The sequence below is a fragment of the Chiroxiphia lanceolata genome, chromosome 28, assembly GCF_009829145.1.
Source record: "Chiroxiphia lanceolata isolate bChiLan1 chromosome 28, bChiLan1.pri, whole genome shotgun sequence".
Classification (NCBI taxonomy): Eukaryota; Metazoa; Chordata; class Aves; order Passeriformes; family Pipridae; genus Chiroxiphia; species Chiroxiphia lanceolata.
In genome coordinates this window covers 587,099-602,185 of record NC_045664.1, presented here as the reverse complement: position 1 = coordinate 602,185, position 15,087 = coordinate 587,099, and the positions used below count along the sequence as shown (strand labels likewise).

Below are 15,087 nucleotides of genomic sequence, written 5' to 3'. Positions count from 1 at the left end.
AAAAAGGCATCAAGAATGTTTATAGAAATCTGTATATTGAAAGTTAATCCAAACCTCTGACCACCTGACCACAGGCACGTCCAGTTTGTGTTTCAGTTTTCTTCAACAGTAGAAACCATTCACAATTACACCACAAAACCCATCACTTACAAGCCAAAACTCAAAGGAAGAGGCAGTGTTGTTGAAGGGAGAGGTACCTGCAGAGTCATAGCCCCTGTACTCCAGCCGCTGGAGCCCCTTGATGAGGGTCTCCAGGATCTCCCGCCGTCGTCGGGGAACATGGTAGTTCAGGTAAGCAAAGATGCCTGGTTGGGGAAAAGAGAACAATCTTACCACAGAATCACAGCTGAGGAAGCTCTGTATGTGCCAGCTCCTTTGTGTGTGCACTAAGTTAAACAGTACCAAGAACTCCCTGCTGACAGTTTTCACCACCACGTTTTCAGCCCCACAGAGATGTCACTAACATTTAACAGACCAAAACTACCCACAAACACCCTCATCCCTCTCCTGACTCTGAAAGCATCTGAGCAGGACAAGCCTGGGGGTGATGGGAGGCATAATTTCCCTGGGCTGGACCTACACAAGAGGATGAGCTGCCAGGGGACAACACAGGGCACAGAACGCTCCTCCCTGCAGGTGAAGAAGTCAGGGCTCACTAACACAGAGCACGCCCAAGAACCATCCTCCAAAGGAACTCTTCCTTCAAGAGCTTTCTCCAAGTTCCTCCCACTAATTCTCTGAGAACAAAATCATTTCACTCATGCACACGAACACCCCCAAACCAATGGAGCTCCTTTTCCTGTGGGTTGCAGAGGAAGATGAATTGTTTCTATTTTAAGCAGTGATGAGGACACACAGATTCCTCCTCTAATGCCAACCCTGGCTCCAGCTCAGAACCATTTCCTTTGGTGCCACCATGAAGCAGTAGGAGGAGAAGACATTTACTGGGTGCTAGAAATATCCATACTTGAAACCTAGAGTCACCCTGTAACATCTGAAAGGAGAAAATATCTGTGTGGAGTAAAAGTGAGACCAGATTCACACAAACATCCATCTGTGTGACGGGGAATTCCAGGTTTGCCATTTGAGAAACTTTATCAAAACCTCTTGAGATCAGAATTCAGTCACACACACAAACCCAAAGTCCTGATGGTGCTGCCATACAGCTCCCAAACTTTTATTCATGGGAGAAACTGCACTCCCAACAGGGCTTTTAGAGCATACACCTTTACACAGAGACTATTTTAAAGAATATTTGAAAAATTGCATTCTTCAGCTTTTTTGTGTTTTGGAATTAAACTAAATAGTTCCAAGCCTTTTGTTGTCTTTATTTTATAAGTAGAAATAGGGGCTACTCGGTGTTGATGGACACACAAGAACATCCCACAGCAAGTGCTGGACCATTTACAAGGACTGCTCAGCCATGGAGGGACAGGGCCTTACACAGCCCAAGCTGTTTTGACCCTCTCCTGTTCCTTCTCCCTTTTCCATGGACAGGTCTCAGGATAAGCTTGCCCTGAGCTTCACCTTCCCACTGCCAGGAGAAGTGACATGTCCCTGGAGCTCGCTGCAACAGAGCTCTCCACAACTCCCTGATCTCCACACTGCTGCAAGAAATCAGATGCACTTTTCTAGTGTTTCTTTTCTTAATCCTACTCAGATGAAGGCAAAACTACAAAAAAGGAGCTTTTCACTTGGTTCCTTTGGCTTCTGCCTTCATTTCCCAACCACCCAAAAGGCTACCAGGACCAAGTTTATGAAAATTCACAGTTTCCTTTCCATTGTTCCCGATCCCAAACAACAGGGCACACAGGGCTGCTGCTCTCACCATGGAATCTGCTCACCCTGAGTGCTGGATCCTCCAGTCTCACGACAGGGTGAGCTCCTCCTCTCCAAACCTCCCAACTCACAGCTCAGAGCTCAGCAGATAAAATCCCAACAGCAGCAAACACCTCTGCTGTGCTCCAAATTGCCTCCTGGGAAGGATGCCTTCATCTCCAAACCCTCATTCCCACCCCTTGGCATAAAAACAGCTTTCCAACTCGAGATGCTTCGTTCACTCTGCTTCTAAAACGCCTTCTTCAGACAAACAGCAGCCTCCTGTTTGAAGTGAGCTGACTCTGAGTAGTTGTCAGGGCTGAAGGACAGCACATGTCAGCTATATCCCGGATGCCAAAAATCCTTTAAATGACTCCAGGTCTTACAGCAGGAGATGGAAAAGCCCCCCTTATACAGACACCCAGTGCAGCAGGAGAGTTACACATAAAACAAGTTACCATAAAGCAGAGACAACAGGCACCCGAGAGGGCTTTCAAGGCAGCTGAGCTGCAGCAGTCCCTGATATTTCCCTGTCACCTGCCAGGACATCCCAAATCCAGCCACTCCAGAAGGCATAACTAAAACCACATGAGTAATTACAGAATCACAAACACCGCTTGCATTTTTTTTTAACATCTAAATCATTTGACTTGAAACCTTGCTCTGGTTTTATGTACCCTGGATGCCACGCTCAGGGTCCTGTTCCCAGCCAATCCCCGGAGCTTCACACCTCGTTTGGATGGTGCTGGGCCCATCACATGGTTCTCCAGAAGAACCTACAAGCTCTGCACCCCCTTGGTGGCATTTCAGCCACCTCAGAGTGGCACAGCCAGTCCCACTGGGGCACAGCTCCCTGGGAACTCGTCCCACTCCCACGGCACAGCAGCCCGGCCGCTCGGGCAGGACCTGCTGGAGAGGGAGCAACGAGGAGCCTTGGGGGGCTCTGGGGTTGGAACTCCATCCCCTGTGGCCAGGCTGGCTCCTGCACGGCCTTCCCGGGAACAGCAGCCGGGTGAGAGGCACAAGGGCCCATTGAGGGAGCACAGAGGAGGCCCTTCTTCCCTGGCTGAGCAGGAACAGGACAGGCTGCCAGGGAAAGGGTGAGGCAGCCTCGGGAATCTGGGATGGAGCAGCGGGATACCTAAAGGAGGAAAGAGAACTGAGGGAAGGTGGAGGGGAAGCACTGTGGGACAGCGAGGGCACTGAGGGATTGGCTCTGCCACCCTTATATCCCACCCTGGCTCCCTGTCCATGTCTCCAGCCTCCGCAGACAGCGGCGTGCAAGGGCTGGGAGGGAATGCTCTGGGATTAGGGGGATGAGGGTAGGAGGGAATGCTCCTGGGACTGTGGGATGGCAGGGATGAGGGTAGGAGGGAATGCTCTGGGAATCTGGATGGTAGGGATGAGGTGGGAGGGAATGCTCTGGGTCTGTGGGATGGCAGGCACTGCCCCTGTAACCCACCGGGCACAAACCCCAACTCATTTCCAGGCCGTGATATCACATTTTAAATGAGGGTATTTTCCATGGAAGCACAGGGGCCCAGGGTGTCACCCCACATCTGGAACTGGGAAACTGGGCACAGCAGGAGGGTGGGGGCACAGGGAAGGGGGACAGCACAGCTCCCAGCCCCCACCACATCACTGCACAGCACAGCAACCCCGGGCTGAGCCCCCCTGAAACCAAACCTCCTCCTGAAACAGTCTCACTCCACAGACGGGCACAGTTTTTAGGCAGAAACTCATTTTCCTGACATAAAATATTTTTTTTTAATGTGAATTGAACATTTTAGTCTCCATCCCGCTCCTGACACTTGGATTGCTACTTATTCTGAACCAAAAAAATGGCATAAAAGCAGAACTGTCTCCCTGCAGGCAGGGCTGGACACTTTTGGTAAATCTGAACCCAAATCAGACAGTGGCTTGAGAAGTCGTTTTCTCTGCACATTTTAGCAAGTTCAGTCACACCTAAACTAAAAAAAAAAAACACCCAACCCACAGCTCCAAACTTGACTCCTTGTCAGGGATCACAACTGCTGGCAGGGGAGGCCATGCCCTCAGGAAGGGATGGCTCCTCTGGAACGAGAGGGAAAACCAAAGGGTTTACTCCTGCCTGTACTGCAAACAAACACAACACATCCATCCAGAAAGCAGCCAGCTTGGCACTTGTCTCAGGCACTGAAAACGTCTATTAATTACAGCACAATTACATTAGATTATTCAGGAGGCCTGTGAAAAAATATGAACCTGAGACTAAGAATGCTACAGAAGAAACCCCAAACAACCCCCAAAAATCCAACCCAAGGAATTCAGTGCCTCTTATCAGAAAACACAGACTATGAAAAGTAGGAAATCAGAAGAAATGCAAATACACTGTTAATGATGTTGAAATATGCAGACACACTCCTCAAAAAAAAACACCAGACCCTGTAATACTGGGAGGTTCCATTTTGACTCAGTTCAGCTTTTAGACCCTGAGAGGAAAATAGCTGGAGTGATAATGGAGATGCCCCTGGGAAAAACCAAATTCTAAGAACTCACCTGTGAGCAACACATTTTACAGACAAAAATGAAAGTAAGACAAGAAGGTTTGAAATGCACTTTAGAGGAAACAGGAAAAAATGAAATAAAAATAGAATATGTAAAAATGACGCATAATTAAAGTAACGTATGGAACAATAAGGCTCCTGTAAAAGGACACAAGTCTTCCAAAACACATGACTTACTAATCTGCAAGCTAGACTCCAGTATCTGAAGGCTTATCACCCATTTATGACACTTATCATGATGAATTATGTGTAAGAAGTTTCATTTACTGGAATATTTACCAATGCATTTCATTTCTCCTTTTCAAACATCCTGTAATGAGGTGACCTCGTCATAGCTGGGGAAAGTTGAATGCACATTTCAAAACCAGCATTTTTACTGACTCTAACTATTGGGTTATTCAGGAATATCTGAGCAATCACACCTTGGAATCACTGCCACTTTTAAGCACAGTTCCACTGCCCTCAAAAGAAAGATGAAGAGGACAGAAGTGCTTGACCTAGGAGCATTTTTGAAAAATGTTCCTTTCTCCCAGCAGCCACAAGTTGGGCTGTTGCAGAGGGAACTTTCCTCTGAATCAGAGCTCAAGCATTGGGTCCCAACTGTGTCACTGTCAGAGGGCACCCAGGTGACACACAGCATGACACACACGTCCCAGCCTGACACAGCCTGGGCCCTGCAAGAAAAACCCTCTTTTCACTCAAGAGTTGAACAAAGGGTCACTTCTATCCAGCCCCAAAAGGCAGCCTGCCCCAAGGTGGGGACACAGAACACCAAACCCTGCAGTTCAGCCTGGAAAGGACCTTTCCTCTCACACCAGGGACTTCCTTCTCCGAGGCACCACCGGAGAGCCTTGTTCCCTCCCTCCCTGTGCTCTTCAAATCACTGCACACAATGCAGGAGATGAGGAGATACCACTGCACAGCTCTGTCAGGAGATGAGGAGACACCACTTGCACAGCTCTGTCAGGAGATGAGGAGACACCACTGCACAGCTCTGTCAGATGAGGAGACACCACTGCACAGCTCTGTCAGGGAGATGAGGAGACACCACTGCACAGCTCTGTCAGGAGATGAGGAGACACCACTGCCACGCTCTGTCAGGAGATGAGGAGACATCACTGCACAGCTCTGTCAGGAGATGAGGAGACATCACTGCACAGCTCTGTCAGGAGATGAGGAGACATCACTGCACAGCTCTGTCAGGAGATGAGGAGACATCACTGCACAGCTCTGTCAGGAGATGAGGAGACATCACTGCACAGCTCTGTCAGGAGATGAGGAGACATCACTGCACAGCTCTGTCAGGAGGGCTCTCGGAGAAGTGCCAATCTCTCTGTCAAAGTGACAGCTCCTTGAACATGCTGGTTTGGATGAAATTCCAAGGCAAATCCAAGGAGTTCACCAGGGTCCCATCTGGTGCATCCTCAGCTTATCCCCTTGCCAGTCAGCTGTCAGGTGCCAAAAATGTACAAACCCAAACTCCAAGCAGAACCTCCCAGAACCATGAATTTCAGGTGCCCAGTAGACCCGAAAAGAGGAGTTTTGGTTTCAGCCCCTCCCACACAAGGGCTCTTCAGTAACACACCACACCTGCCCCCTGCAACTCACTCTGTGAAACAAGCCAGCAGGAGGAAGTATTCCAGAAAACCAGGATATATGAGTGACATTTAATGACGTTTAATCACTCTATCTTGACAAGCCCTGAGCTGGCACTGTTCCAGCTGAAACACATGTGAAGCAAAACACCAACCCTGTGAACTTCCCTCTTGTCCAGCACTGTTTGGAACTGGGAATTCCCAGCTGAAAGAAAATAGCAGCAAAGACACTCCAGGAAAGTCTGTCTGCCAGGCTCAGGAAACACAACAGCCCTGGCTGGAGCACACTAAAACCTCAGGACTTGACACTAACACACTTGGGAATTAGAACAGCACTCCCACTTTACAACATAATGAAGCATTTCAACTTAATGACATATTTAAACTACTGACCTGACACAGGAGTTTGCACATGTGGGCTGAAAAGGCTCGTTCAAAGCATGTCAGCTTATCAGACAACCCCTGAATCACACTGAAATCCACAGTAAGGAGTCCTGTCTGTATTTCTCTTCAGTGAAATATCTTGATCTATACACTCTAGAACATAAAACATTTCCTTTCTTGCGGGTTTGCCTTAAAAACCTTACCTGAGCAACCACGAGAACAGGCATTTGGCAGCTTGGGAAACCCAACTCTCTTTTTAATATTCAAGCCCAAATCCTGGGCCTTCTTACTGTCAGCTACACAAAGAGCTCCCTATAAACAGATGGTACTTTTAACAGAATAGAACTTTAACAATGGATGTTCCTGATTTCTATAGTTGACAGTCACAATACTTTTCCTGAGAACTTCATTTTCCTGTGACCCTTTTGGAGCTCAGATTCCTTTATTTCATGGGAAGTTCACAAGCAAATGAAATGAATCACTACTTCCAGATAAATAATCTTCTCCAGGATCTTGAACAGGTGAAGTTACTCAGGAACAGCTTCTCCTAATCCTTTTCCTACAAAAGCAGAAAAGCCTTCAGGCTGGGTTTACTCACAAACTCCTTTGTAGCATACCCTTTACTGTTAAACCACTTCCACAGATGCTATCAGTACATCCCCCTGGCAATTCCAAGGAACCCTTTATCCCAGCAGGGATGCTCAGCCCCACTGCAGTGGGCTCCTGTCACCTGCAGTTCAGGGAGGTGCCAACCCCTATGTACCAAAACCTCGCTATTTCTGCCCAATCTGAGGAGCACAAGGTCAGCCCCACCCTCGCTGTGCTGTCAGAGCTGCACAGGAGAGAGGTTACACCCAATCCATCACCTCCAGGCTGAGAAAAAAGCCAAGCAGGAAAACATCCCCTCAGTGCAGATCCACATTTGTGCACTGGACGCTGCTCTGGCTGCCCATGCACACACCTCTCCCTCCCCAGCTGAAAGGGGCAGGGTTTCTCCTGCCTCACTGAACAACCAGGGCATCAGTTCTGGGGGTTCCCTCTGGGCAAGAATCACTGCTCCTGGTTCAGAGAAGGGCAGCCCCCAGGGACACCTCGGGGTGACAAATGGCAGCTCAGCAGGGGGACAGCAGCCCCCACTGTTGGACAGGCAGCCCCCAAACCTGGAACTCAAGTCCATTTTTATCTTCAGGAATCACTAGTAATACAAGACCTAAATTCTACAATCCCTTTTGTCATTAAAACTAGTCACAGCATACAACAGGTTTACTGATTTACAGAACAGTCCATCGAGCCTGGCTACCCTGAAAAACCTGTTTTCTAAACTATTTCATAGATGCCATTGAACAGGTTTGGTGTATTCAGACCAAAGCACACCCAACTTACACTGGTCAGGTCTTCAAACTGCAAGTTTCTAATACACACCAAGAGCAAACACTATTTTTCACTAACACTACTAAAAGCAGAACCCCAGCACATCTCCATACTGCTGTCAGACACCAAGGAACTGAACTTCGAGGTTCCTTTCCTTTCCTTCCCCTGTCCAGCAGCAGGAGCCTGTCAGACCATGGGACTTTGTAAGGTCACACATAAACCTGAACACCAGGGGAAACACTGTTCCAGTCTGGAAGCTGAAGCTGTTGATGGAGTGAACTGAAGCTCTCTCTGATAAACGGAGGTATCTGAGAATTCAGACAACAATTGCAGCACTGTCACATTTTTTTCTGTTAAAACTCATCATAATAACCACCTATCTGTGTGAGATGAATTGGGTAAAACTCTGAAGGTGGCAGGGGACCCACCAGGCAAGACAAAGCAGTGTAAATCCCAACTTCCCATTCTAATCCAGAAACGTTGTCTGAGGATTCACCAGGCCTGTGCAGCTGCCACTACCCTGTGTAACTCAGCTGCTCAGACCTTGTGGAACCCACAGCACGAGAGATCAGGGCCCTCCACTGCAAGACATCCCCTCAGTCAGGAGAGACAAGTCAGATCTCCCCACAGGTTACATCTCTGACCCCCAGAACAAGACTCAACAGCAGAGTCAATATTCACTAATGCTTTTCTCACTGTCTTCATAAAATGTTTCAATATCCAAAGAGAATTTTGCTTATATCATAAAGAGGAGAAACACATCAAGTCTGAACACAACTAAGTAACTCCCCCCAGCATTTTCAGGGCTTATCACACACAAAAAGACAAAGAGCAGAAAGTTAATACTGCACATTTCAAAGGCTGGACCTCACATAAGGCAAGCACAGGGCACCCAAACCATCCCTATCCTTGCAGCAAGCTATTTATAATAATAATTATCCCTTCTATTCTTAGCTTTGCTCCACTTTGTACTTTTAACACAACTGAACATAGTGTTAAATGTAAGCTGGAGTTCCTTATGGCCTCTTCGCAGTGCTCCACAACTTCCACAAGGGAAGTTCAGATCTTCCCTTCACTGAATTTTTACTTGGTTTTTGCACGGAAACTATTGTGTCTTTGATGGCTTTACACCTTAGTATTTGTCGGTAGGCTGAAGAGAAAGCTGGTGCCACTTGACTGCAAATTGGGGTGTGCAGTTCTGACCTGCCTTACCTTCATTTTTCTCTGACAAGGGCAGATGTACAGTCAGAAACACAATTTACAGAAATACAACACGAGTTCTATTCAGAAGGAAGACTGACAAAGAGGATCGATTCCCAGCTCCCTGGTAAAGAGGCTCTGGAAAGAGGGCACGAAGCTGGACATGCTGGCCAGGTACTGGAGGAGTTTGGAGGTGATACCAGTTCAACCCCACAAAAACAATGAGAGAAATGGCAACTTGCACATTAGGTACAAACCCCATAACCTTGCTTAGAGCATCACTTTAATTTTGCACATAAAACTAACAAAAAAGAGAAGGAATAGTTGAATGACAACAGGAAGAACCAACAGATCACCGTTGCATAGATATCCATGGAAAAACATGAAGACGACGGGACAGAAAGAGAAAGGATCAGTGATATTCCCGTGCCCAAAAGAAGAGGCGGAGTGGCTGTACTAGAACAGCAAATGGAGTGGAAAGGACCTCGGTGAGAGGACCAGCCTCGCTGGCCCGAGCTGCTGCTCGCCCGGGGCATGAGCTGAGCTCGGGGAGGCTCCGCTGGTGTGTCCTGAGCTGGTCCCGGGCACTGCCGAGCCCGGCCGGACCCCGCCCACTGCCTCAGCCCGCACCGACCGAACCCGAACGGCCCTGGGAAACCCTCGTGTCACAAGTTGTAACGCCTCAAAAACCCCCACTGCTGTGCCCCCCGGGTGGGAGCGGCTGTTCCCACAGAGCCGAGCCGGGGCTGGGCACGTCGGCGGGGGCTCCCACATCCCCGCCGTGCCGGCACCCACAGCCCGGCACCCCCGGGCAGGGCTGTCCCATCCCCACAGCCCGGTACCCCCGGGCAGGGCTGTCCCATCCCCACAGCCCGGCATCCCCGCCCGGCCCCCGGCACTACCGGGGCCTTTTGTCCGCCGGGGCCACGTTCTGTCACCACCGGGGGACAATTCGCCTTTTCGGGGCATTAACACGAGCGAGCCGCCCCCCCCCCGGCGCGGCAGGGCGATGGCACCCGGGATACACCGGGATAACACCCGGGATAACACCCGGGATAACACCCGGGATAACGGGGCCGGGGCGCCGCTCGCCACCCCCGGGGCGGCGGCAGCGCCCGGAGCCTCCTTCCCCCGGCCGGCCGGAGCACACGGGGCCCGGCCCGGCCCTGCCCGCCGCCCCCGGCCCGGCCCGGCCCGTGCTCACCGCACATGGTGCTCCCGCCCGGCGGCCGCGCTGTCTGAGGCGCCGGGGCCGCGCCCCCCGCCCGGGCACCGCGCAGGCCCCGGGCCCGCCCCCCGCTCGCCCCGCCCGGCCCGGGCCGGCCCCCGGGACGTGGCAGCCGCAGCCGGGCCCGCGTCCGCCGGGAGGGCCCGCGGAGGGCCCGGCGCGGACAAAGCGCCGCCCGCCTCCCCCTCGTGGGCCGGGAACACCCCCGGGACACGGGGAGGGCGAGGCCGCGCCCGGAGCCCCCCCCGGTAATTCCCAGCGCTGAGACAGGGGAAGGGTGGGCCCCTTCCTAGAGCCCCCCTCCCGTAATTCCCACCCTGAGACACGGCCTGGGGGGGGGGGGGTCTGTCCATTCCCGGAGCCCCTCCCTCTGTAATTCCCAGCTCAGAGATACAGGGGATATGTGTCCGCTCCCTGATCCCCCCCGTAATTCCCAGCCCCGAAACACGGGTGCTGTCCGCCCATTCCCTGAGCCCTCCCGGTAATTCCCAGCCCTGGGATGCTGGGAGGGAGGTCTGCCCGTTCCCTGAGACACCCTCCACCCCACCCCGTAATTCCCACCCTGAGACACGGGCTAGGGGGTCTGTCCATTCCGTGAGCCTCCCTGGTAATTCCCAGCCCTGAGATTCAGGGGATATTCCCTGAGACCCCCAGTAATTCCCAGCCCAGAGACAATGGGAGGGGGGGGGGTGCCTATTCCTAGAGCCCCCCGGTAATTCCCAGCCCTGAAACACGGGAGGTGAATGACCATTCCCTGAGCCTCCCCGGTATGTCGTAGCCCCGAGATACAGGGGAGGTTGTGTCTGTCCCCTGAAGCCTTCCCCAGTAATTCCCAGCCCCAAGACACAGGAAGCTGTACCCGTTCCCAGAGCCCCCGCTGCTAATTCCCACTGACACCAGTCAGGAGCAGCACCCTCGGGATCATCCCCAGGCCTTTCCACAGCCGTCAGCACTCGCAGAGGACCGAGTTAAGAACCCAGAGCCAAAGGGCTTCTCCAGGCTCAGGCAGGGAACAAACAGCCCCTCCTGTACCCCCGTGACACAGCGTGAATCCTCCCAGAGCCACGTGGCCTGGCCTCTCGTTTCCTACTCTGACTGTTCTACAACAGCACCTATTCAGAAGCAAGAGAAAGGAACCATCAAGACGAATCTGCAAAGCAAACCAGGGCCGGGCACGAGTGACAAAGGAGCGACATCCCTGCAGCTGGAGAGCTGTGACACTGTCTGCCTGCAACTACCACCATCAAACCCTGCTGGAAAACTTATTAAAAGCCTAAGGCTACAAAAGAGAGCAATCCCTTAAGAAAAATACCATTCATTCAAGTTTATCTTACTCTAAATTAAAGTCAACAAAGAAATATTTCCTTAAAAAGCCCCCAAAACAACGAGCAATGTGAGTGCACATCAAACAACCAGCACAGGGTAGATTTTGAACTTGCTGCTGGAACCTGGCTGAACGGAGCAGCGAGAAGGTCACAGATCTAAGGAACATCAGAAGCTCAGAGCCAGCACAGAGCCACTTCCCAGCTTTTGTTCCAGCGAGGGCACACGGGAAGGAGCCAAAGCAGTGATCCTGCTCCTGGGATGGCTCTGCAGAGCAGTGCTCTGCCATCCAAGCTCTTGGTGCTTTAACCCCTCGCTCAGCTGGGATGAGAAGGGCCGACTTCACATCCTCAGTTTTCTTCCACTTCCCTGTCTTCCCTTAGGAAGCTGATTTCCCAGGTGAGAAGGGAACTGTGGAGCCCTGGGAAGGTGTGAGCACCAGGAATGCACACCCTGCACAGCAGAGCTGCTCTCCCTGCTCAGCACTCACCCCCCAGGTTACTGATCCACGTGCACTCCCCAGGCACCTCCTGTTCTGGTTCTGTGCTGGGAATTCCTTCCCTTCCCTGCAGCAGCTCCAGGACTTGGTATCACTGATGGAATTTCCTAATGTATCCTACAAACCTGGAATAACGCAGGGCATTGTCTCGATACAAACTGAAAGGCTGCACCAGGAGTGTAACCAGGGATGCCCCATGCTCAGCTCTGTCAGCAGCACAGCAAAGACCCGACTGCACAACCTGAACCTGGGCCACACCTGATGTTATAAAAACCAACCCCTCAAACGGAGAGTAACCCTCCATTTGCACTCGTCGGTTCCTCAGAACTCCACACACACAGAAATCCAGCTCCACGAGTTTAATCCTGAAGTGGCTACTGAATTTTTTGCCCATAAAAGCCAGTATTTCCCACTATGTAACTTGTTATTCTGAGGTTTGCTGTACATACAGGACATGCTGTTACTATTATGTAGTAGTTCATGTGGATGTAAAGTGCAACTTACCACCAAACAGAGAAACGTGAGAAGTTTCCCAAACCCTCACCCATGAGCCTTTGAAAATTAAGACTTGAAACAGAAGCTCTGGCTGAAGTCCTGAATTTTAGACAGATTGCAAACTACCACCCCTTGGAAAAGAGTTATATATATCCCTGAGATATATATATATATATATCCCTGATATATAACCAGATTATATTATTATATCCCTGATAACCAGATTAACGTCAGGTAATGTGAGTGATTTCCTCCCACATAATGTGAGGGCAATTCCGTCTAGAAACTTGGGATGAGCCACATCCTGACAAAAAAGATGTGTCCACCTGCAAACAGTTATAAGACAAGAGTTCAGATGGCTGTAATCAACTTTTCCTGTAAGGGAGGGCTAGAAGAGTGCCTAGGAAAAGTGAATGCATGTTGTGTTTCCTCTGACATGGGTGAAAACAAAATGCCTCCCTGGCAGACTTAACTCTGCACTTAGCTACTGCACACCAAGGATACCACACAACTTCTTTTGTCTTTAAAAACACACCAGAATAATTTCGAGCAGCCATTACTACTTTATTTAAAGTAGTCATTATATTTACAATGACTAACTGCAATTTATAGAAGGACTTCACAGCCAAAAAACCCTTGCTGACCCCCAGCCCCAGCTGAAGGGCCCTCTTCAAACTCAGAGCTGAGAACAGCCCGTCCCTGCCCCAGAGGACGTGGCCACTCGCCCCCTCCCAGGCTGAACAGTCAGGACTATGTGCCCATGGAAGGGTTTTTGGGTGAGTGGAGGAGATGGGACACCTCTCACCAACAGGGATTCTTTCCATGAGCTGAGCTGTTCAGGGCTTGGAAGTTCACACAGAAGCTCCTGCTGGTCTGGGCTGACGCTTTCACCCCGCTGGGCTATCAGAGCACTGGTGCTCGTGGCTGTGGTCAGTGCTGGAACACACCTGGGTTTGTGCTGCTTCCCAAGGGAGAACTGGCACTTCCCACCCTCCCTCTGCTGTGGTTTATCCCGAGCTGGAGCCCCCGCTGCCTCATGCTGCCCTGAGGGCTCTGGGGTGGGGCAGAGCAGATGCAGGAGGGTGAGATGTGTTGTGACCTCCTCTCCCCAGGGCAGAGCTCGAGGAACCTGAGGACACACAGGATACAGGATGGACATGGAATCTTTTCAGGCTCAAGATCACAAGGTGCTTAATCTTCACCCTCTGTACACACAGGCTTAATTTGGTCCTCTCTGTACAAATCAAACCCCCATTAAAAACAAGACTGGAAATGTCCCTACAGTACCTGGAGGAGATTAGTACTGCTTAACTGAAGAGTAACCACCACATCTTTCATAGACACATTTTATTTACCACACAAAACAGCTACTCTGCTGTTTAGGTTTTGGCTTATACAGTGCATTAAATTGAGAAATCAGTCCTAAAAAGGTCTCTTTTTGAGAAACCAGACCCATGACTTGCCATTCTATGGTTTGCTGATGGAGAACAGGGCACTGATGTTTGCACAAGCTCTCTTTTGGGTAGTCTGAGCCTACCTTGAGGGGAATTTTGTCATCAATGCACTTGTAAGATCAGGCACTGTGTACTTCATCACTGGGTAAAGAAAACATGGTGATTTCAGACCAATTTCCAAATCCTGAGTGGGTAATTTAAACTACTGTGGGTTATTACTCTCCATGAAAGCTGCAGAAATATTTAGCTAAAATATTTCTTTTCAGATTTCTAACAAGCAATATGAAGTTTATGGCTGCCACATGCTGATGAGCTGCTATGTAAAAGATTGTCCACCGACTGAACTGATCCTGCTTAGGGACTCAGTGGAATAATTACCCTGGCAAGGAGTGAGAGAGGGGAACACAGCTCTGTCAAATCCTTGCACGCAGGGAACACGAGCACAGGCCAAATAACGACCACCAACTCAGCTCGGTGGGGCAGCACAAAGCAGAAACAGTATTTCCACTCCCAAAGCCCTCTGGAGCCAGGCACCAGGAAGAAATGCTTCCCACACACACAAGTAAACACAACTACTCCTCGCAAAGCCCCATTTATGTATTTCAGTGCCAGAACAACAAATATTTCCCTTCCCCTGCTCTCTCAGATGGAAGGTGTTGGCCCTGCCACGTCCTCCTTCCGCAGCAGCCGGGGCAGCCAAGTTCCTCCCGGCCCTGCCGGAGAACAAACAGGATCCAGCAGGAGCAAACAGTCCTTCTCCCAAACAGTCCTTCTCCTGCCATCCAAACGCAATTCCTGCCCTCAAGCACTGCACTTTCCTCTGCAAGGTGGAGAATTACGTCCTCCAGAAGCTTTTGCATGTTTAAACAGACCGCTAATGGTGGCTGAACGATTTTACTTCTAAATAGGCTAATTAGCCTCTCTGCTTACTGAAGCTGACAGGATCGTCTTCTTCTAACATTTACTTTAAAAGATATGATTTCTGTAACAAACAATCACATCTTTTGTTGTTTTTTTTGTTTTTTTTTGCTGTTTGCACAGTGGCAATGAGCAAGCAGGTAACTTCCCCCAAGTGATGGCAGTGTTACATCCTCTAAAACCAACAGCTGAAGTTATGGGGTATTTTTCACACACAAAAAATTGACAGGAATCAAAAGCTTTTTAAAAAGACTTG

The 15,087-nt window shown here is 50.3% G+C and overlaps 1 protein-coding gene across 1 annotated transcript in view; it reads right to left on the bottom strand.

Moving 5' to 3' along the window:
- The window catches only part of GFPT1 (glutamine--fructose-6-phosphate transaminase 1), a 33,936-nt gene extending 23,758 nt beyond the window's left edge, over positions 1–10,178 (bottom strand). The window contains 2 exon segments of the mRNA XM_032712460.1: positions 194–305; positions 10,119–10,178. Of these exon segments, the coding sequence (XP_032568351.1) occupies positions 194–305; positions 10,119–10,125 (119 nt within the window). The 5' untranslated portion in view covers positions 10,126–10,178.
- Between the last annotated feature and the right edge of the window lie 4,909 nt (positions 10,179–15,087).